The 21,045-nt window shown below is 38.8% G+C and overlaps 1 protein-coding gene across 10 annotated transcripts in view; it reads left to right on the top strand.

Annotated features, from left to right (window-relative positions):
- The window catches only part of PUM2 (pumilio RNA binding family member 2), a 122,628-nt gene that overhangs the window by 57,784 nt on the left and 43,799 nt on the right, over positions 1-21,045 (top strand). For 8 of the 10 annotated variants that reach the window (XM_039529591.1, XM_039529586.1, XM_039529590.1 and 5 more), the window contains 8 exons: positions 867-972; positions 1,340-1,527; positions 2,246-2,418; positions 4,962-5,232; positions 5,556-5,649; positions 14,481-14,606; positions 16,816-16,952; positions 19,791-19,929. In XM_039529591.1, the coding sequence (XP_039385525.1) occupies positions 867-972; positions 1,340-1,527; positions 2,246-2,418; positions 4,962-5,232; positions 5,556-5,649; positions 14,481-14,606; positions 16,816-16,952; positions 19,791-19,929 (1,234 nt within the window). The remainder of the gene's footprint in view (positions 1-866; positions 973-1,339; positions 1,528-2,245; positions 2,419-4,961; positions 5,233-5,555; positions 5,650-14,480; positions 14,607-16,815; positions 16,953-19,790; positions 19,930-21,045) is intronic. The other 2 variants (XM_039529585.1, XM_039529583.1) reach the window with 1 other exon arrangement.

Here is a 21,045-nt window from a genome sequence, read left to right as displayed (position 1 = left end):
ATGAAAACTGTATTGTTAATGTGTTTGAGAGGACTTAAATGTACACCACAGTGGCAGAGTTGGTAAACCTAGTTATATTGCCACTGATGTTTATAGTTATAAAACAAGATAGAAAAAATTATGATGTAAAAAGACTGGTGACATAGGAATGTTTTTGATTAAGTTAAATGCAGTGTCTGCTTTCTGAAATGGCTTTGGTTTTTCTAACTTAGAAGTAGTAACTTGAGCAAACCCTATCTCTGAGGGGAATGACTGAGATTTGGAACCTTGAATCTGTAGGTCACTGGGTCAAACATGGCAGGGTTTGTAGTAAGGTAAAGGTAGCTGAACTGCCATCATGCGGATAGTTACTATCTGAAGTTTGTGGACTTGGTCCATTTCCAAGTTAACACAACCACATCATGAAAACTACCTCTGGATTTTGTATTCTTGTTAGTTGTCTAGGCTGAAAGGCCAAGATTTTGAATCATGATGGAAACTGGAGTGTCTTCTCATCTTGAGATGCAACCTACTAAGTGAGGGTTGAAGAACATCAGCACATTAGTATGGGAAAGCTTCCATAGTTACTGTTCGTTGTGTGTGTGTGTTCTGGGTAACTAGTACCTGAGTCTTAGGTTGTCAGTTGGGCTCCTTTCATTAGGAATTAGACACTATTTTTCACTCTTTAAATGTTGTTTAAATGTAATTTGTTTCCTTCTGTACATTTAACATCTATAGAATGTCTAAATTAAATATCTAGAATTTTTTTTTGTTTCATTGATGGAGCATATCCCCCTTAGTTGTGCTGTTAATATTTTTGGCTATTTATAAGAACTATTGGTTATTTTTTGGCTATTTTAAATGAAGTAACTTCCCCTCTTAAATAGCTGTTACCTGCCAAAAAGTTTTGGGAACCTGATGATTCAGCAAAAGATGGACAAAAAGGGATATTCCTTGGTGATGAGTGGAGAGAGACTGCATGGGGAACTCCTCGTAAGTGATTGTAATACACATTTAAAGATCATTCCTGTTAACCGTTATCTGAAAGTAATAGTTTTATAAAACCCTAGATATGCATTAAATTTTAAATTGTTTTCCCTCACGTTAATTCTGAGAAATCTATACTGAACAAATGACAATGGTATGCCAGTAACACTTAGCGTCTCAAAACTGGGATACAAGATTTTTTTTTTTAAATAAATATATTCAGTTGTAACTTCTAAAAATAAAACTGGCTTTGTATTTAATTGTCATGTTCTGGTCTTGCTTAATATGGTCCCCTTTATGAAATGTTAACAACTTTGCAAGTTATACTGTAAAGGACAGATTAGTAATTTTTTATTTATTTTTTTTTAAACAGACCATTCTATGTCCCAGCCTATTATGGTACAGAGAAAGCCTGGACAGGGTTTTCATGGAAACAGTGAAGTAAATGCTGTATTGTCTCCTCGATCAGAAAGTGGTGGCCTTGGAGTGAGCATGGTAGAATATGTGTTAAGTTCCTCTCCAGCAGATAAATTGGATTCCCGGTTTAGGAAAGGAGCTTTTGTAAGTAATCTAATGCTTTAAGCTTGCATAGTTACTTACAGCAGTGCTATGAATTCTTGTACATAGTTACGTTTTTCTACTGCATTTTTCCATTTCTCTTCTATCCTTCCCTTCAATTGAGGAATGTGCAGTTCTTACCCACCACTTTTCCTTAGTTGGAAGGTCCTAACATGAAGGGGTTAGGGAGAAGCATTTGCGGAGTTGTTGGCCTTGAATAAGTATCTCAGGAAAATTATTGCATTTATTTACCAATCACCTTCAAATCCAGTCAGAAAAATAGGTACTGTACAAATCACCGGTGAGCTGTAAAAGCTCTTTATAACTATATTTAAAGCAAAATACAAAATGGCCTTTGGGCTAGAGCTTCATATTATTTGTGTTCTTAAAAACATTTCTTTGATTGATTATTTTTTTTTGATTTTTTTAAAAACAGTATATAGTGATCTAATTTGTGGTGTTACTGCTTTACCAGCACCGCTATAGTTAAGGTTGAGTTAACTTTTCCATTATAAATCCTGACAATGCCCTTTTATGTTTTAGCAATTACTAATTGCGTGTGGTTGAAACTTCATAAACAAGTTACCTACCAAATGCAATTTTATTTAGAACAAAATGTTTGTATTTTTTACATGCACTATAGTGTAGAATTAGGTCATCTTATGGTGCTCCTTTTGTGTTCTGTTAAATATTCAGAATCAAACAGATTCTTTTTCCTCAGGGCACTAGAGATGCTGAAACAGATGGACCTGAGAAAGGAGATCAGAAAGGAAAGGCTTCTCCATTTGAGGAGGACAAAAACAGAGATCTTAAACAAGGAGATGATGAGGATGTTACTAAAATAAATGGCAGAGGTTTGCCAAATGGAATGGATGCCGATTGCAAAGATTTTAAGTAAGCTTTTAACTGTTTCTCAAGAAGACAAGCATATCTCTTTAGGGATACTTGCAGTTCTTGTTTATGTGTCAAATTCAAACATTTATTCAGCTGTAGATGGATTCTTTTATCTCACATCCTCCCCCTCCTGCTATGCCACGTTACTTACAGTTTCATTAGCCCACGTGTCATTTTTCATGAGAGAGAAAAGTTCATCTTAAATAAACAAACCTAGTAGTTTTTCAAAATAAATTACTACCTGCAAAAGGCATTGTATAACACATGTTAAAGGGGGCTTTAAGATGTTATACTATTAATAAATCATGAACTAAATTACTTTCTGTGACTTTTTTCTTCTTAAACTTCATAACTTTCACATCTGGCTCATGTGTTACGGAGTTACTCCTGCAGAATTTTAATGTAACCTCTAATTTTGCTATAAAGCAGCGCATCCTCCCTCTGCATAACCTGTCGGAACCCCAGTTCAATTTCCGCACACAATTTGACCAACATGATATGATTCAGCTCCCTTCTCAGCCAGTCAGCACCATTCTGAATGCTGACGAGAGTGACATTTATTCTGTTTTGTTTGTTTTGTTTTGTTTTAAAAGGAGAGGGTTCAAGCTTGGGAGTTGAACGTTGAGCCCACTCATAACAGTCCAATCAGCCGTCACAAGCAGCCACCCTATTTTATCTAATCTTTTTAATTAAACCTTTGGTACTTTACAATTACCAGATTAATCACCTTGGTATCTAAATATCTATCTAATGAATCCTTGATAATTGACATGATCATTGAAAAACCAGAAAACTGCTGTTCAGACTGCTGCTTATAAGTCCATCTTAATATGGATGGGAGAATGAGGAGGTACAAAACTTGAGTTAAAGATCATAATCTTTAACTTTTAATATTATTTTCTTCGTCTAAAACTGAACCTATATATTTAAATGTTTATTTGATTTTACTTTTATTTTGTTAATTTTGGAAGGCAAGGAAATGCATATTTACCTTATGGATAAGAATGAATCCTCCAGACCTAGTCTTTTGGATAAATACATGATTGCCCATATTAAAAACAAACAAAATAACAAACAAACATGTTAATTATGCCAAAAGAGAAATCCTCAACATATTGTGAATCTGAAAAGCTACAGTCACTCCTTTGGAATGCATGCTACAGTATCAAAAATAAAACATTTTTCATTCATTTTAATAAATTGTGTATTGCACTTGCAGAGTAGATTAATTTTAATCTGTTCTGTTATTTTTCTTTAAATATCAAAAGCAATGACAATATTAAAAACAAAATGGTTTCCAAATTATTTTTTTTAGAAATGACTTTTTTTTTATTTGCATAAGTGCAGAAAAGCATCCAAACCCAGTAAACCTCTCAAGAAATAATAGAGAAGGCTATCTAAGTAAGTGGCCAATTTGAAGCAGAGTTATGAATCCCTGCAAATAGAGGTTTATAATTGAACTATTGACACAACTTTAACTATAGCAACACAACAGCACCACTGTAAGGAGCAAACCTATCCTAACTAAATATATATTTTTTTAAATGTTTGTCCTATTCATCCTGTATCTCTTGACATTTATATTAAAATAATATTTTGAATTAACTTGTGGTATGGGGTTTCTTCCTATATAATTCTTATTTATAAGTGAAATGGATATTGAAATAACCGGTGCATGAAACTTTCGTTTCTTTGGTTCCTAGCTTGTGTCACAGGCAAAGAAAAGGCAGTACTAAATGGTTTTTAATGCTTAATGTAGGTTTGTAGCCAGGCTGGGTTACTAGCTGACAAAAGTTCCCTGCCATAGTGTTGCTCTTTGTCACCATCAAAGCACGAGAGTGGCTATATGTGCTCTGGAATGAATCGACTTGTTAAAAGTGACAGGCTTTATGGTGTTTTCTTTCCCCCAACAAAAGACTGACTTCTGATTTTTTTTTTATTATTATTATTAGTTTTTTTTAAATATATACTGGAAAGTTCAGAGTTATGTCTGCAGATTTCCTGGAGGCGCCCATGCCTTCATTTCAGTGAGAAAAATGTAAACCTTTGAGTGCTGCAGAGATGAAAGAAGTAGGACTGACATAACACTTCCCATTTGGAAAGTGGAGTGCGATACCTTACCAACCTTTGGCAGCACACTAGGGTGCTTTTAGTGTACAGTAACGTGGTCCACATGGCCAGGTAGTACGCTACATGCCAACATGCTGTAGATTTACACCCCAGCTTGCCAGGCACTGACTCGCCATCTAGACAAGCCCTTACAGGTGATCAGCCGTTCATGTCATTTCATTCATAAGAGTCTGGAAGCATTTTTCAGTGGGCTTTATAACGCAAGTAAACGGGTAAAGCTAAAGGTATGCTTTTTGCTAGGTTACCGTTATATGCCTGTTAAACTGCTTACAGTAAATCTTCTTTCTCTTAGTTATATTTGTAAACTTTTTCATGTTTAAAGATTCTCCTTCAACAGATTGTAATATGCTTTGTCCATTATTGATTTATTTATCACAGCTGTAAGAGGCTATCTTTTAATTTCCTCTATGCAGTCGTACTCCTGGAAGCCGACAAGCCTCCCCAACAGAAGTAGCTGAGCGCCTGGGTCCTAACCCTAACTCCACAGAAGGATTAGGTCCGCTTTCCAATCCTGCAACCCACAAACCTCTGGTAGAAGATTTTTCAAACCCAGAAACTCAGAATCTGGATGCCATGGAACAAGTTGGTCTTGATTCTTTACAGTTTGACTATCCTGGCAACCAGGTACAAATGGACTCCTCAGGAGCTACTGTAGGACTTTTTGACTACAGTTCTCAGCAGCAGGTTAGTGCTGTTCTTATAGAACTGATGGGAATGCGCTTAAAATATTCTGTGCTTTGAAGATGTTGCACTTAGTTTTTGTTCTTGATAATTAACAATTTAAGCATAAAATTCTTGATGTATTTCACCTTATTAAACTCCTATACTTGAGAAAGTGTAGGATGGGAACAAATAAATATACTTAAATTTCCCTTTAATATATGTTGTGCACAATTTTCCAACCTATTTCAGAAGTGTCTTGGTTTATAGTATTTTATGTATAAATTCTAAACTTTAAGCATATCTCACATCTTTAATTGAAAACTTAAATGTTTGCTGTTTCATAGCTTTTCCAGAGGACTAATGCGCTAACTGTCCAGCAGTTAACAGCAGCCCAGCAGCAACAGTATGCACTGGCTGCAGCTCAGCAGCCGCACATAGGTGAGATTTTTATAATGCATAAATACTTTAGAGGTCAGTGACAAAAAGCTGACAATGTATTGTTTTGCTACACTGCTCTTAGTTTACTAAATATCAAATTTAATTCAAGTTTGCTGGTTTATGGTGTTCTAACTAGTTAATAAATAGTAGATAGTATATGCACTGGAAAGAGAAATATTAGTTGTTATTTTGAAGAGGTGCTGTATAGATTGTTCCTACTCTATATAACAGTTTTCCAAATTGCATTTTCAGTTTTTTGTTTCCTCCACCTAAATATTTGTCACTTCACTTGTGTTCAAATGACTGAAAATTAGTTTTGTTTATGTAGAACACTATATTGAAAATATGAATGAGACTAAAAATGGGAAATACACTTATTTTAATGCCATAAAGTACCATAAATATGCTTGTTCATTAGACTGTTTGTTATAAGCTGACCCGCCCCAAGATGGTTAGGTAAAAATAGCAAAACCTGTATGACCCTTTCATAAGTCAACCCTATATTTCAGGGGTTGGCAAACTTTGGCTCCCGGCCGTCAGGGTAAGCAGCTGGCGGGTCGGGATGTTTTGTTTACCTGGAGCGTCTGTAGGCATGGAGCCCCTCAGCTCCCTGTGGCCGTGGTTTGCCGTTTCTAGCCAATGGGAGCTGAGGGGCTCCGTGCCTGCGGACGCTCCAGGTAAACAAAACGACACTGTATTAGATACTCAATTCAATGATTCCATAGAGTTTAAAATCATCAAATTTTGGTGTAGACCCGTTTATAAGCTGACCCCCGCTCTTTGATGTGTCATTTTTTTTACCAAAAATACTCAACTTATGAACAAGTATATACGGTAAGTGTAAGTGAAGCAACTTGTTCATTTGTAAAATGGGATAATACTTAATATACCTCCCAGAGGTGTTGAGGTTAAATTAATATTTGTAATAGCCCATTTAGATCCTCCAGTAAAAGGCACTATAGAAGTGCAGAATAGCTTTTATTGTGTTGATTAACTCAATTCCTTCATAAATAGCTGCTTATCCTAGAGGTGCCCTAGCAATTGACTGGTTAAAGTAGTGTTGAATTTTGTGTTTAAAGCAGGGCTAAAATCTTTGTTTAAGACTTCAGTGTTTGAATTTAGTCTACATATTTCTTATGACTCCTGAGGTTTTTTGGACTCTTACCTGAGTTGCTGAAAATCCAAACTTTTACTCACCAGCACTTCAGTAAAGTCTTAAGGAAAAGATAAGCTTGTTTTTTTAATTTTTACAGCTTAGCAGAAGTTATTCACTGAGTTCTGTTTTGTGAGGAGCTCTGTGCTTAAGCATCCCCTGGTTCAATGAAACAGCAGTGCCTTGGAGAGCCCTTGGTGCATTGATATCTTAGCAAGAAGACATTCTACTCCCTTGATGCTACTGCCTGAGTGTTCTCAGGAGTCAAGGTAGCAGCAGCAGCAACTACAGGAAAGCTGAGTTATCTTTGTGGAGGCATCAAGACACAAACGGGCTCCTCAAGGGCTACTGCTTCATTGAGCTGAGACAGCCCAAAAAGGGAGCCCCTCAAGTTGAGATACTTTGGTGAAGGGACAGTGGACTCCAACTCTTGGACTCATCTCACTTTCATCCTCCTTCGCCACCTTGCTCCTGTGGTCTGGAGATCTATATGCAGTGGACATGAGTGAGTGGAACTGTTGGAACAGGGGGAAAGAAATGGGAAGTGCAGGCCCAGCTGAGACCTGTCCATGTCCATCCGTGCTGTGGTGGCTCACCCAGGCTGTCATTCCAGTTGAGGGGCTCTCCTCTAATCTGTTAATTAGTGCAGGACCCTGAGCATCTTCAGCTGCAAGTCTCCCAGTCTCTTTTCTCTCAGTATAGCTATTTGTATTATCACAGCGCCTAGGAGCCCCAGTCATGTATGGAGCTTAGATGCTAGGAAAGATTAGTGCTACATAAATGTTGACTGTGCATAGGTGGGTGAAATTGACATGGCAGTTGCGAAAGGCAGACCAGCAACATGAGGCTGTCAGGCTGTTAGAGTGGTATTAAGAATGGCCATACTGGGTCAGACCAATGGTTCATCTAGCCTAATAGACTGTCTTCGGACATTGACGAGCCCAGATGCTTCAGAGGGAATAAACAGAACAGGTCAATTATTGAGTGATCCATCCCCGTTATCCAATCCTAGCTTCTGGCAGTTAGACGTTTAGGGACCCTTGGAGCATGGGGTTGCATCCCTCACCGCTGGGGCTAATACCCATTGATGGACCTAGTCTACATGAACTTATTTGTTTTTTTTTACCGAGCTATGCTTTTGGCCTTCACAACATCCACTGGTAATGACTTCCAAAAGTCAACTGTGCATTGTGTGAAGAAGTACTTCCTTATGTTTGTTTTAAACCTGCTGCCCATTAATCATTGGGTGACCCCTGGTTCTTGTGTTTATTCACTTTCTCCACACCATTCATGATTTTATAGACCTCTGTCATATCCCCCCTGTGTTGTCTCTTTTCCAAGCTGAATAGTCCCAGTCTTTTTAATCTCTCCTCATAGAGAATCTGTTCCATACCCCTGATCATTTTTGTTGCCCTCTCTGTATGTTTTCTAATCCTAATAAGGCTGTCAAGCAATTTAAAATAATTAATCGTGATCAGTTAAACAATAATAGAATACCATTTATTTTAAATATTTTTGGATGTTTACTACATTTTCAAATATATTAATTTCAGTTACAACACAGAATACAAAGTGTACAGTGCTCGCTTTATATTTATTTTTTATACAAATATTTGCACCATAAAAAACAAAAAAATATTTTTCAATTCACCTAATACAAGTACTGTAGTGCAGTCTCTTTTTATCATGAAAGTTGAACTTACAAATATAGAATTATGTAAAAAGGAAAAAAAATACTGCATTCAAAAATAAAACAATGTATAACTTTTGAGCCTACAAGTCTACTCAGTCTTACTTCTTGGTCAGCCAGTCACTCAAACAAACAAGGTTGGTTACAATTTGCAGGAGATAATGCTGCCTGCTTCTTGTTTACAATGTCACCTGAAAGTGAGAACGCATTTGCATGGCACTGTTGTAACTGGCATTGCAAGGATATTTACATGCCAGGTGTGGTAAAGATTTATATGTCCCTTCATGCTTCAACCACCATTCCAGAGAACATGCTTCCATGCTGATGATGGATTCTGCTTGATAACGATCCAAAGCAGTGTGGACTGACGCAAGTTCATTTTCATCATCTGAGTCAGATGCCACCAGCAGAAGGTTGATTTTCTTTTTTGGTGGTTTGGGTTCTGTAGTTTCCACATCAGAGTGTTGCTCTTTTAAGACTTCTAAAAGCAGGCTCCAAACCTTGTTCCTCTCAGGTTTTGGACAGCAGTTTAGATACTTAAACCTTGGGTTGAGCGCTGTAGCTATTTTTAGAAATCTCGCATCGGTACCTTCTTTATGTTTTGTCAAATCTGCTGTGAAAGTGTTCTTAAAATGAACATGTGCTGGGTCATCATCCGAGACTGCTATAACATAAGAATGGCGATACTGGGTCAGACCAAAGGTCTGTCTAGTCCAGTATCCTGTCTATCGCCAGTGGCCAATGCCAGGTGCCCCAGAGGGAGTGAACCTAACACGGATCGGCAACCTATGGCACGCGTGCCTAAGACAGCATGTGAGCCGATTTTTAATGGCACGCTGCTGCCTGCCGGGACTCCATTAAAAATCCTGCCCACTCTTCTCCGCCCTCCGCTGCCCCTCCACCCCCCCGTCCCCCACGAGGGCAAAAGCTTGGTCCTGCCGGCTCCCCTGCCTCTTCCTGCAGTGTGCTGCGTTCCTGCCCCTCCTCTGCCTCTCCATCCCTCCCTCTCTGCTGGCCGATTAGCTGATGGTCCTTGCAAGGGAGGGGGTCGGGAAGAGTCAGCGTGCTCGCTGCTCCTGGTGGAGACAGAGAAGAAGCAGGGGCATGGCGGGGGGGGGGGGGTGGAATAGGGGCATATCCCCTCCAGCCCCCTGCCCTGACCCCCTCTCACATACCCCCCCCAGCCCTCTGCGCTGAGTCCCGCAGCCCCGCACACACCCGCTGCCTTGAGCCCTGTACCCCCCTCATACACACCCAGCCCTCTGCTTGACTCCTTCACCCTCCCCACAACCCCAGCCCTGACTCTGGCACCCCACACATACCCCCGCCCCTGACACCTGCACCCACATCCCCACCCCACCTTGAGCACCAAATGGGAGCTCCTGCACGCCCCGCTCCCCACACACATTCCCACCTGCACCCCTCACACCAAATGGGAGCTGCCCAGGTAAGTGCCCCACACCCAAACCTCCTGCCCCAACCCTAAGCCCCTTTCCTCATTCTAGCTCCTGGCCAGACCCTTCACCCCCCAGCCCTGTGCTCAGTGCACTCCCACCCTCAGCTCAGTGCAGAGAGAGGCAGAGAATGGGCCAGAACCAGGGAGAAGGTAGGTACCCACTGTATGTTGGCAAGGCTGGGACCCCAGCACCAGGCGCGCAGGCGCCAGCGGCGGCGCCGGGGCGGGGGGGCGGAGGCGGCATTTGGCTCGGTTGAGCTCTGCTCGCCCGCGGAGGCAGCGACCGGGCCGGGCCGGACCTGCCTCAGGCATGACCTGCGGCGGGTCGGTCGGTCCCGCAGCCGCGGTTGAGCTCGCCCGGCGGCCGCTGCTGGGGGTCGGGGTGGTCGGTGGCCCTGCCGCTGCCGCGAGCGCAGGCAGGGAGGGAGAGCCGGCGGCGGGAGGGGAGGCGGGCCGGGGGAGGGAAGGGCGGGCGCGCGCGCGCCGCGCTTGGGGGGCAGCCTACTTTCTAGAGCCGCCCCTGGACCCCAGACCAGCAGCAGGCTGAGCAGGCCGGCGGCGTAAGATCAACATTCTAATTTAATTTTAAATGAAGTTTCTTAAACATTTTGAAAACCTTGTTTATTTTACAATACAACAATAATTTAGTGGTATAATAGACTTATAGAGAGAGTGACCTTCTAAAAAACATTAAAATGTATTACGGGCACGTGAAACCTTAAATTAAAGTGAATAAATGAAGACTCGGCATACCACTTCTGAAAGGTTGCCGACCCCTGACCTAACAGGTAATGATCAAGTGATCTCTCTCCTGCCATCCATCTCCACTCTCTGAAAAACAGAGGCTAGGGACACCATTCCTTACCCACTCTGGCTAATAGCCATTAATGGACTTAACCTCCATGAATTTATCCAGTTCTCTTTTAAACCTATAGTCCTAGCCTTCATAACCTCCTCAGGCAAGGATTTCCATAAGTTGACTGTGCGCTGTGTGAATAACTTCCTTTTATTTGTTTTAAACCTGCTGCCCATTAATTTCATTTGGTGACCCCTAGTTCTCATGGGAACAAGTAAATAACTTTTCCTTATTTACTTTCTCCACATCACTCATGATTTTATACACCTCTATCATATCCCCCCTTAGTCTCCTCTTTTCCAGGCTGATAAGTCCTAGCCTCTTTAATCTCTTCTCATATGGGACCTGTTCCAAACCCCTAACCATTTTAGTTGCCCGTCTCTGAACCTTTTCTAATGCCAGTATATCTTTTTTGAGATGAGGAGACCACATCTGTACGCAATATTCAAGATGTGGGCGTACCATGGTTTTATATAAGGGCAATAATATATTCTCAGTCTTATTCTCTATCCCCTTTTTAATGATTCCTAACATCATGTTTGCTTTTTTGACCGCCTCTGTACACTGCATGGACATCTTCAGAGAACTATCCACGATGACTCCAAGATCTTTTTCCTGACTCGTTGTAGCTAAATTAGCCCCCATCATGTTGTACGTATAGTTGGGGTTATTTTTTCCAATGTGCATTACTTTACATTTTATCCACATTACATTTTATGAATTATAATGAATTTCATGAATTATAATAACATGAAATATATGCAGACTGCGGGTAAAACAGAGCAGGGGACATACAATTCTCCCCCCCAGGAGTGCAGTCACAAATTCAATTGATGCATTATAATTTTTTTAACTAACATCGTCAGCGTGGAAGTATGTCTTCTGGAATGGTGGCCGAAGTATGATGGGGCATATGAATTTTTAGCATATCTGGCACGTAAATACCTTGCAATGCTGGCTACAACGGTGCCATGTGAACGCCTGTTCTCACTTTCAGGTGACAGTGTAAATACGAAGCAGACAGCGGTATCTCCCATAAATGTAAACAAACTTGTTTGTCTTAGCGATTGGCAGAATAACAAGTAGGACTGAGTGGACTTATAGACTCTAAAGTTTTATGAGGGCAGTTATGTAAATTAAAAAAAATCTGCATTTTTAAGTTTCTTTTTCTGGATAAAGAGATTGCACTTCAGTACTTGTATGAGGTGAATTGAAAAATATTTCTTTTGTTTATCATTTTTACAGTATATATATTTGTAATAAAAATAATATGTGAGCACAGTGCACTTTGTATTCTGTGTTGTAATTTAAATCAATTGAAAATGTAGAAAAACATCCAAAAGTATTTAATAAATTTCAATTGGTATTCTATTGTTGTAAGTTCGATTAATCGTGATTAATTTTTTTGAGTTAATTGCGTGAGTTAACTGCAATTGACAGCCCTAAATCCTAATATATCTTTTTTGAGATTGGACAACCAGAACTGCATGCAGTATTCAAGATATGGGCATACCATAGATTTATATAGAAAATACCATAATGCCGCTGTCTTGTTATCTATCCTTTTCCTAATGATTCCTAATATTCTGTTGGTTGACTACCATTGCAAAATGAGCAGATGAGTACACCATGTCTCCAAGATCTTTCTTGAGTGGTAGCAGCTAACTTAGAGCCCATCATTTTGTACATATAGTTGGGATTATGTCTTCCAGTGTGCATTACTGTGCTTTTATCAACATTGAATTTCATGTGCTATTTTCTTGCCTGCTCACCTGCTTTTCTGAGATCTTTGTAACTCTTTGCAGTCAGCTTTGAACTTAACTATCTTGAGTAATACTGAATTGTCTGCAAACTTTGCCATCTCACTTTTCACCCCTTTTTCCAGATCATTTATGAATATGTTGAACAGGACTGGTCCTAATACAGATCCTTGGGGGACTGCGCTATTTACCTTTCTCCACTGTGAAAACTAACAGTTTATTCCTACGCTTTGTTTCCTATATTTTAACCAGTTACTGATCCATGAGAGGACCTTCTCTCTCATCCCATGATTGCTTACTGTGTTTAAGAGCCTTTAGTAAGGGACATGGCCAAAGGGTTTCTGAAAGTGCCAGTACATTATATCCACTGGGTCAACATTGTCCATATGTTTGTTGACCTCTTCAAAGAATTCTAATAGATGGGTGAGGCATGATTTCCCTTTACAAAAGCCTTTCTCAACAAAATGTGTTTGATCTATGTGTCTGATAATTCTGTTCTTTACTGTAGTTTCAGCCAATTTGCCTGGTACTGAAGTTAAGCTTACCGTCCTGTAATGCCAGGATCGCCTCTGGAGCTATTTTAAAATATCAGGATCATATTAGCTATCCTCCAGTCATCTGATACAGAGGTTGATTTAAATGATAGGTTACATACCACAGTTAGTAGTTCTGCAGTTTCATGTCTGAGTTCCTTTGAAACTGTTGGGTGAATATCATCTGGTCCTGGTGACTTATTACTGATTAATTTATCATTTTGTTCCAAAATCTCTTCTATTAACACCTCAGTCTGGGAAACAAGGTGGGTGAGATAAAATCTCTAATTGGGCCAAGTTCTGTTGGTGAGAGAGACAAACTTTCTATCCACACAGTGCACTTCTTCAGGTCTGCTTTCAAAAGACGATCCAGGGAGCTTAAATTCGTTATTAAAAAATCATGGTGTCTAGCAGAGTAATAAGTTTAAGCTCCCAGCCTCGTCTTTTGAAAGCAGACCTGAAGAACAGTTCTGTGTGGCTCGAAAGCTTCTCTCTCACCAGCAGAAGTTGGACCAATAAAAGATACTATCTCACCCACCTTAGTCTCTCTAATGTTTTGGGACTGACACAGTCACACGTATATTGCATACCTCAATCTGGAACAGTTCCTCAGATTTATCACCTAAAAGAATAACTCGTATGTGGGAATCTCTCTCTCATCTTCTGCAGTGAAGACCGATACAAAGAATTAATTTAGCTTCTTTGCAATGGTCTTGTCTTCTTTGAGTGCTCCTTTAGCATCTCCATCATCACTGATTGTTTCACAGGCTTCCAGCTTCTGATATACTTACAAAAACTAACAGCAACATTTTTTTTGTCTTTTGCTAGTTGCACTTCAAAATATTTTTGGCCTGCCTAATTGGGGCACCCCTGCGCTCCCTCTCCACCCAACATTTAGTCGGCTATATAGTACAAGTTATGGACAGGTCATGGGTTGTGAAATTTTGTTTACTGCCCATGACCTGTCCATGACTTTTACTAAATATACTAGTGACTAAAACGTAGCCTTAATTATCATTGTTCCACCAGATTTATCTGATGCTTATTATATCAATAGCCTCATTTAATAGCAGGCACTCAAGTTCACCCATCTTAGCATTTAGACTTCTTGTATTTGCATATAAGCACTTATAAAATTTGTCAATATTTAGTTGTCTGCCCTCATGTGACCTAACTGAATGGGGTTAGGGGAGAGATTTTGTGGTTAGAAAAAATGAAAGTAATGATTTCTCTGCTACTTTGTCTTCACTTCAAAAAAAAAAAATCAAGAGTACATACAGTACTTGTTTTAATAGAGGTATAACTTGTGATCACATTGATTAAATGTGCAATAATGTATGTTGGATCTATTTGCTACAATTAAATCTTTGTTTGTTAATATAGCAGGGGTGTTCTCAGCAGGCTTGGCTCCAGCTGCTTTTGTGCCAAACCCGTACATTATCAGTGCTGCTCCTCCAGGTACTGACCCATACACTGCAGCAGGGTTAGCTGCAGCAGCAACACTAGCAGGTAACACATTTTTTTTTCTCAATTTTTATTATAACTTACTGATTTTCTTTGAGAAAATTATTTGATTTGGAGATAAATCAATATTTGTAGTTCTGAAGATTTTTTCTATGAATAATTAAGAGGACATAATCCACTTAATAAACTGCCCTTCTTTCTGAATATTTTGTACTCTCAATTGTTGCAAATAATATCAAAGATTGCTCTGTCTAGAAGATTTTTTATTAATATTTTATCTGAAAATGATAGAAAAAGATTAAATATTGTTCCTTTTTTTAAAATGGAAAAACTGAGATCCCATAGCTGTTAAGTGTATTTCCAAGGTGACTCAACAGGTCATTGATGGAACTGAGATTAGAAAATCCATGTTTTTTGAGTCTCTATCTAGTACCCTATCCAGTAGACAGTGTGTTCCCTGTTTGCATGGGTCTTTCACACAGCAACTGGAAGTGGAAAAAATACCTTTTAAATCGGAAGGAATGATGTAAAACCACAAATATTGCAGAGTACTCAGGGCAAATGTAGTATTTGGAACTGCTTCTGGCATTTTGGAAAGTGATTTAGATTTTAAGTTTGTTGTCTCCCAGTAATGGAGGTGGAAAGGAATGTAAAATATGCACACAATACATGAGAACTGTGGCATTTGATGAGCAAGGTGACTAGAAATGATGGTTAGACCCTTTCACTGCTAAGTTTTGTTTTGTTTTGTTTTTAATATTGCAAGTAGACTGGAAATTTAGGGCTTAGAAAACTAAACCAGTATCTCAGCCCAGTTTGAAGGATGTGATCTAGCGTGTTTGTGTCAAAGGAAAATCTCAAGGCTGTATTTGCAGAAGAGAAAAGGGATACAGAATGAGGAAGTGGAGAATCAGGAGTGTTGAAGAAAAAAGGCCAAGAAAGTTGCTGTGGGGAGCTCTTTGGTTTAGGCAGGATAGGCTGGGTTTATCCTGTGGAATCTGACGTGATTTGTTAACGTGTGATAAAACTGACTGAGCGTGCTTTGACTACTGAATGTTATGTAAGTGTTTCTAACTTTACAAGAGTCTACTAGAAAGGTATTTATTGTTAGGGTGTGAATCCTCTTGTGTCCCACTCCCAGAAATTGTTTGACCACGTACATGTATCTGTTTGGATTGTAGTGATCTTCATATACATTTACAACAGAACTCCTACTTAACAAACTAATTGGGGACTGAGGAGTTCATAAATGGAAAGTTTCCTTTTGATCTGTTCAACACCAATAGACCAGGAACATGGGCACTTTATTTTTGGTGGTAGTAGCTTCAATTTGCAAAGTGATTCATCCAACTTTCACAAGCTTTATCAAAAATTCCTTCCAGTGGAAACAACCTAATTTGACCTCAAAATTAGTAATTTTTCTCAATCCCCATCCCTGCAGAGTAGGGTTATGCTTTGTAAATGGTTTATAACCAATTAATAGATGTTAAAAGCATGTTATAGATGAGAATAGAAAGTATGGGTTATAGATGATTAAGAGCACATCAGTAGACAGTGCTGTAGATGGCCATAAGCCATGATGGTAGTTCACCTGTTTTAGAGTTCATTCTAGAACAATTGATTAACAGATATTTTAATAAATGGTTAATCATTTCTTAACCTTTTATAAACTATTTTTAGAAGTAACTTCAATATAAAGTGTGTCCAGAAAGTAATTACTGCTATCCCTCATCAAGAGTTGAGTGTAAACTACCTTCTGGTAAAGCAGTTGAACAACTTTGAATTGTTATGAGAGTTATTAGTTATATGCGTAAAACTTGGACTCAGGGTTGACTGTCTAACTAAATGGTGGCATTCAAAGAACAGAAACAGTGATTTGATATTTTTCATATACCTAGTAGTTGCTGTTTTTCTAAGGATATCAGCCTTTAATGTTCTTCTGTTATTGTTTCAAACCAGAAAAGGGGGGTTAAAATGAAGCTCATCAATTGAATCAAATGTATCTTTTAAAATAGATACAAATCTGGTTTTGCTAACATTTATTTAAGAGCACTTGACAATTATAATGCAAGTTCTCTTTGTAAAATTGAAAGAGTAATTTGTGTTGGGGATAATGATGTCTTCTGTGTGATGGTCATTCAGCAATTAGCACAGTAGAATGAAAATCCCAATCAAGGTTTATAAGAGCTATTGCAATATGAATAATAATAATTTTGATGAACAACAGTAAACTGAAAAGAATGTGTTTTGTTAGGTCCGGCAGTGGTCCCTCCTCAGTATTATGGAGTTCCATGGGGAGTATATCCAGCCAATTTATTTCAGCAGCAAGCTACAGCTGCAAACACCACAGCAAATCAACAGGCAGCATCACAAGCACAAGGACAGCAACAGGTAGAGTACAATCTTCATGCAGAGGAACTCTATTTTTTAAAAACTAACATTTGTATAAGGTTTTCCACTTCAAAATATCAGTTTCAATTCAGCTGGAATTGTAAACAAAAATTGCATGTCACTCTTCAGACTTTCTCTTGTGCTTTTCAACATTCTGTACACCAAAAGTTTTGGGTTAGTATTTGACTAGTTCTCATTTCTTAAATTCATTAACATTACCAATTATATCAAAATCTTTTTAGCTTTACCTGCAGCATAATTAATCTTTATTTATGTTCTTATTTGGCTATTGTTGCAATCCTAATTAAAAAGACTATATTAAAAATTGCTGCTTTTGTCTGGGTTGCGATAACTTAATTGAAGATGAGTTGTAATGCTCAGGTCTAATCTACACTAAAAAAAGTTAGGTCGACCCAGCTATGTGTCTAAGGGATGTGAAAAATCCACACCCTGGGTGGCGTAATTAAGCCAACGTAACCCCAGTGTAGACAGCACTAGGTCAAAGGTACTGTCTGTAAGGGAGGTGGATTACTACCCTGACAAGAAAAACCCTCCTGTCAGCGTAGGTAGGATCTGCACTGAAGCAGTACAGTGGCATAGCAGCTGTGTTGCTGTAGTATTTCAAGTGTAGACAAGCCCTTTGTAACTAATGCTGCATGAATAATCTCACAAACATTCATATAAAGTTTAAAATGATTTTAACAGTCAACAGCAAGAAAAAAAAAAAGAGGATAAAGACTGCCACATCCTCTTGAAGTTCTTTCTTACAGTGCTGCAGTTGTGCTGTAGTAGCGCTAGTAGTTTTCCACCTATTGGAACATAGTATATTGTTGGAGGGGTTCTCTCTAATTTTGAAAAATAATCAGTAGTTTTTCCATGTGCTTTGCTCTATAACAGAAAGATAATGTGCTCTGATGACGTGTCCTGCCATGGGTTATTTTTGCTTTGACAAATCAAGAAGAAACTATAGTACTAAAATATATCACTAAAATGAATCTCACCATTTTATTTATTGAAATGATATTTTTGCTACTTTAATTCCATTCATCTTAAACTCTAGATTGCTTCATTTTTATAAGATTTGTTTTTATTAATGTTTTTTAAAATCCCATTCATGGTGTAAGGGCATTTGTGATGAAATGCTTGAAGCCATTACAAAAATGTTTCCTAAAGACAAAAATAAATCTTGTATAGGATATATATCTGATAATAAAAAGTATCCTTTCCTCAAAACAACAAAACATTCAATGCCATCATTAATCAATATATAATTTACTAGGAATTTCTTTTATTGAATTTCCATTCTCTCAAATTCCAAAATAGCACCCTCACCTTAGAAGCCTATATAACTGGATCTTTTAAAGCAGTTGCTAGTTGTTACTTGTCATTGATGAACTGTGTTGATAGCTGAATAGCGTCTCTTGCAGAATTTTTTCTCACCTGTTGAATGAATATCTAATTCTGTGTTTCCCAAATAGTGGGTCCCAGGAAGGGTCTAGGTGGGTCACCAGTGATTTTCAGACACCTTAAGCCCCCTCACACCACCTTCCCCACTCTGGCATGTCTGCCATAAGTGCTCTACCTCTGTACTCTCTCTTCCGCTAATCTGGGGCAGCAGCGCAGGGAACAGGTCCCAGGCAGCAGCAGCAGCGTGGAGGAAGTGGCCAGAGCCAGCAAATGGACAGTCGTCAGCTTGGGGGAGAAGGGCTGGCTGGTGCTGCAGGGACGGGCAGGGCTTCAAGAGTGAGAGCAAAGGGGCTAGGGGGCAAGGGGGGGGATTAGTCGAGCAGGGAGCTTGGGGACTGGGCTGGTGGGGGAGGGGAGTGGAGAAGAGGGGGATTAGGGGGTTGAAGGGCTGGGAGGGTAGGAGGGCCTCCCCAGTTAAAATGGTGCTCCACAGCCCTCTGACAGCTTCTAGCATGCAGTGTGTGTGTGTGTGTGTGTAAATAAATTATACATATAAACAAATAAATGGCGGGTCCCCAAAAAAGTCAAAATGCAGTTGGTGTGTTGCCTAACTAAAAAGTTTGGGAACAACTGATTTAACCTATAAATAATTTTCATGCCAGATATTTGTGCAGGAATGCATAGGTGTAAGACTAGCTAAACTGCATTTTTCTTTCCAAATTTGAGTGTGGAAAAAGGACTGTTTGTCAAATAGGTGACAAGATATAAAACATATTTGTCATAACTGGGTAGAGGAGTTAAAAACCTGAAACAAAATCTAGTTCACTTATCAACCTCCAGAAGATTGGATAATGATAAGGGATATGTTTTGAGTGTTGGTGGCGGGGATAGGTTAGGTAAGTATTTACAAACTACAATTGGTAAATTTTCAAAGCATAAGATAAGTTCCTTCAAGTTATGGAATGTTCAGGAATAAAAATTTTCAATTGACGGAATGTGAGGGTAAAGAATTTTATTTATTTTTTAATATATTGTGTTTGTCAGGTAAGGATCGGTTTTCAGTTAATAAATTGGATTCACAGATGTGTTTATAGATCAGCTTTTAGGAGGACTTTTTAAAATTTTACTTTCCTCTAGAATCATTACCATTTCTAAAATATACTCAATGTCTGTTGTGCTGGCTAGCAAAAGACCCAAGGCAATCCTTGAACCTAGGTCTCTTGTGCTACAGTACTTTCAGCAGAGTAGTCTATACCTGTTACACTTTTACATGTTTATGTGCTTGAAATCATTAAAATGGGGTATTCAGAATATTAAATTCAGAGCTAAAAAGCATTAAATACACAAACCAGTTGTCCTAGACCTTTTATAGCATATAATTGATTTTGTACTCAGCTTTTAAGAAAATAGTATCATATTGGTCTTTTGTAGGTTCTGCGTGCTGGAGCAAGTCAGCGCCCTCTTACTCCCAATCAGGGTCAGCAAGGGCAACAGGCAGAGTCACTTGCAGCAGCTGCGGCCGCAAATCCAGCTTTGGCTTTTGGTCAGGGTCTTGCTACAGGCATGCCAGGTATATAATTGATGGATTAAGGAAATTAAAAATCAGTTTGAGCTAAAATATTGGTTTTATTAGAAATAAAGTTAACTATATATTAAAATCCTGTTATATTTGTAATAGGCTATTTGGCGTTCATCTCTGTACAACTTTATGATTGTTTAGTTTGGGTAAAATCTTGACACAATTTTTCAAATACTAGAGGTCTTCTTTCAACTTGTTTTTAGCTGTTATATAATTTTTAAATATATTTGTCTTTCCAGTTAATGTATTTAGTTTTTAGTACATCTAAAAACTCTTATAAATGGATAATGCCCCATAGATATGCAGTTCCAAAGGAATTCTGTTATTAACCACTTTAAAACTCAGAATTGTCACTGCAGCTAATGCCAAAAGAATTATTTATTGTATAACAAATTTTATACTTGTACCACATAACTCTTAACAACACTGAAATGGAGAATTTAAAATGATAGAAGAAAAAAGGAAACTGCTTAATTACCTCTGAAAAGGATAATGGGTTTGAAATAGGTCTACTGCATTTTTTGGTACCTATGAGGCTTGCAAGAGAATTAAAACAAAGCTGCACATTCTAAACTTCTTTAGTCTCCAGAGCTTTAAACTCTCTGCGGGGAAATAATATATGCATCATAGCTTTTATTTAGAGAAAATGTTCATCCTAGTGCATTCTCATTATTTGTACGTGATAAAATGCACAATGCATTGCAGTAAAAGATCAAAAGTGCTGTTGGACAGTTTGGGAACTTTGGTACAACTGCATGAGCCAAAACAACTTAACCATTCTCTTTGCCCTCATGTCAGTACAAACATGTTTGAGGTTTTTCCTTTTTTCTCTCCTTAGTTTAATTTTAGAAAGTGCTATCATCTACCCTCAGTTGATGGAAGTAGCAAGTTCACTTCTGCTGCATGGTTTCTCTCTCATTTATCATTATTGGGGTGATGCCCCTCACCTGTGGAATTTGGAGGGAGTCCAGTATTGCTGGAGGCTGCAGAACTAAGCCCCCTTTCAGCTCAGACCACCAGATATTTTTAACTCCAGCTGCCGAACAGGTTGTCCTTTCAGTTTCTCCTGGCCAGATTGCTTCATAACTTCAATTTGTTTATTTTCAT

Source organism: Mauremys reevesii, linkage group 3 (genome assembly GCF_016161935.1).
Source record: "Mauremys reevesii isolate NIE-2019 linkage group 3, ASM1616193v1, whole genome shotgun sequence".
Taxonomy (NCBI): Eukaryota; Metazoa; Chordata; order Testudines; family Geoemydidae; genus Mauremys; species Mauremys reevesii.
The sequence above is the reverse complement of the archived record's forward strand: the minus strand, read 5'-3'. Positions and strand labels throughout refer to the sequence as shown.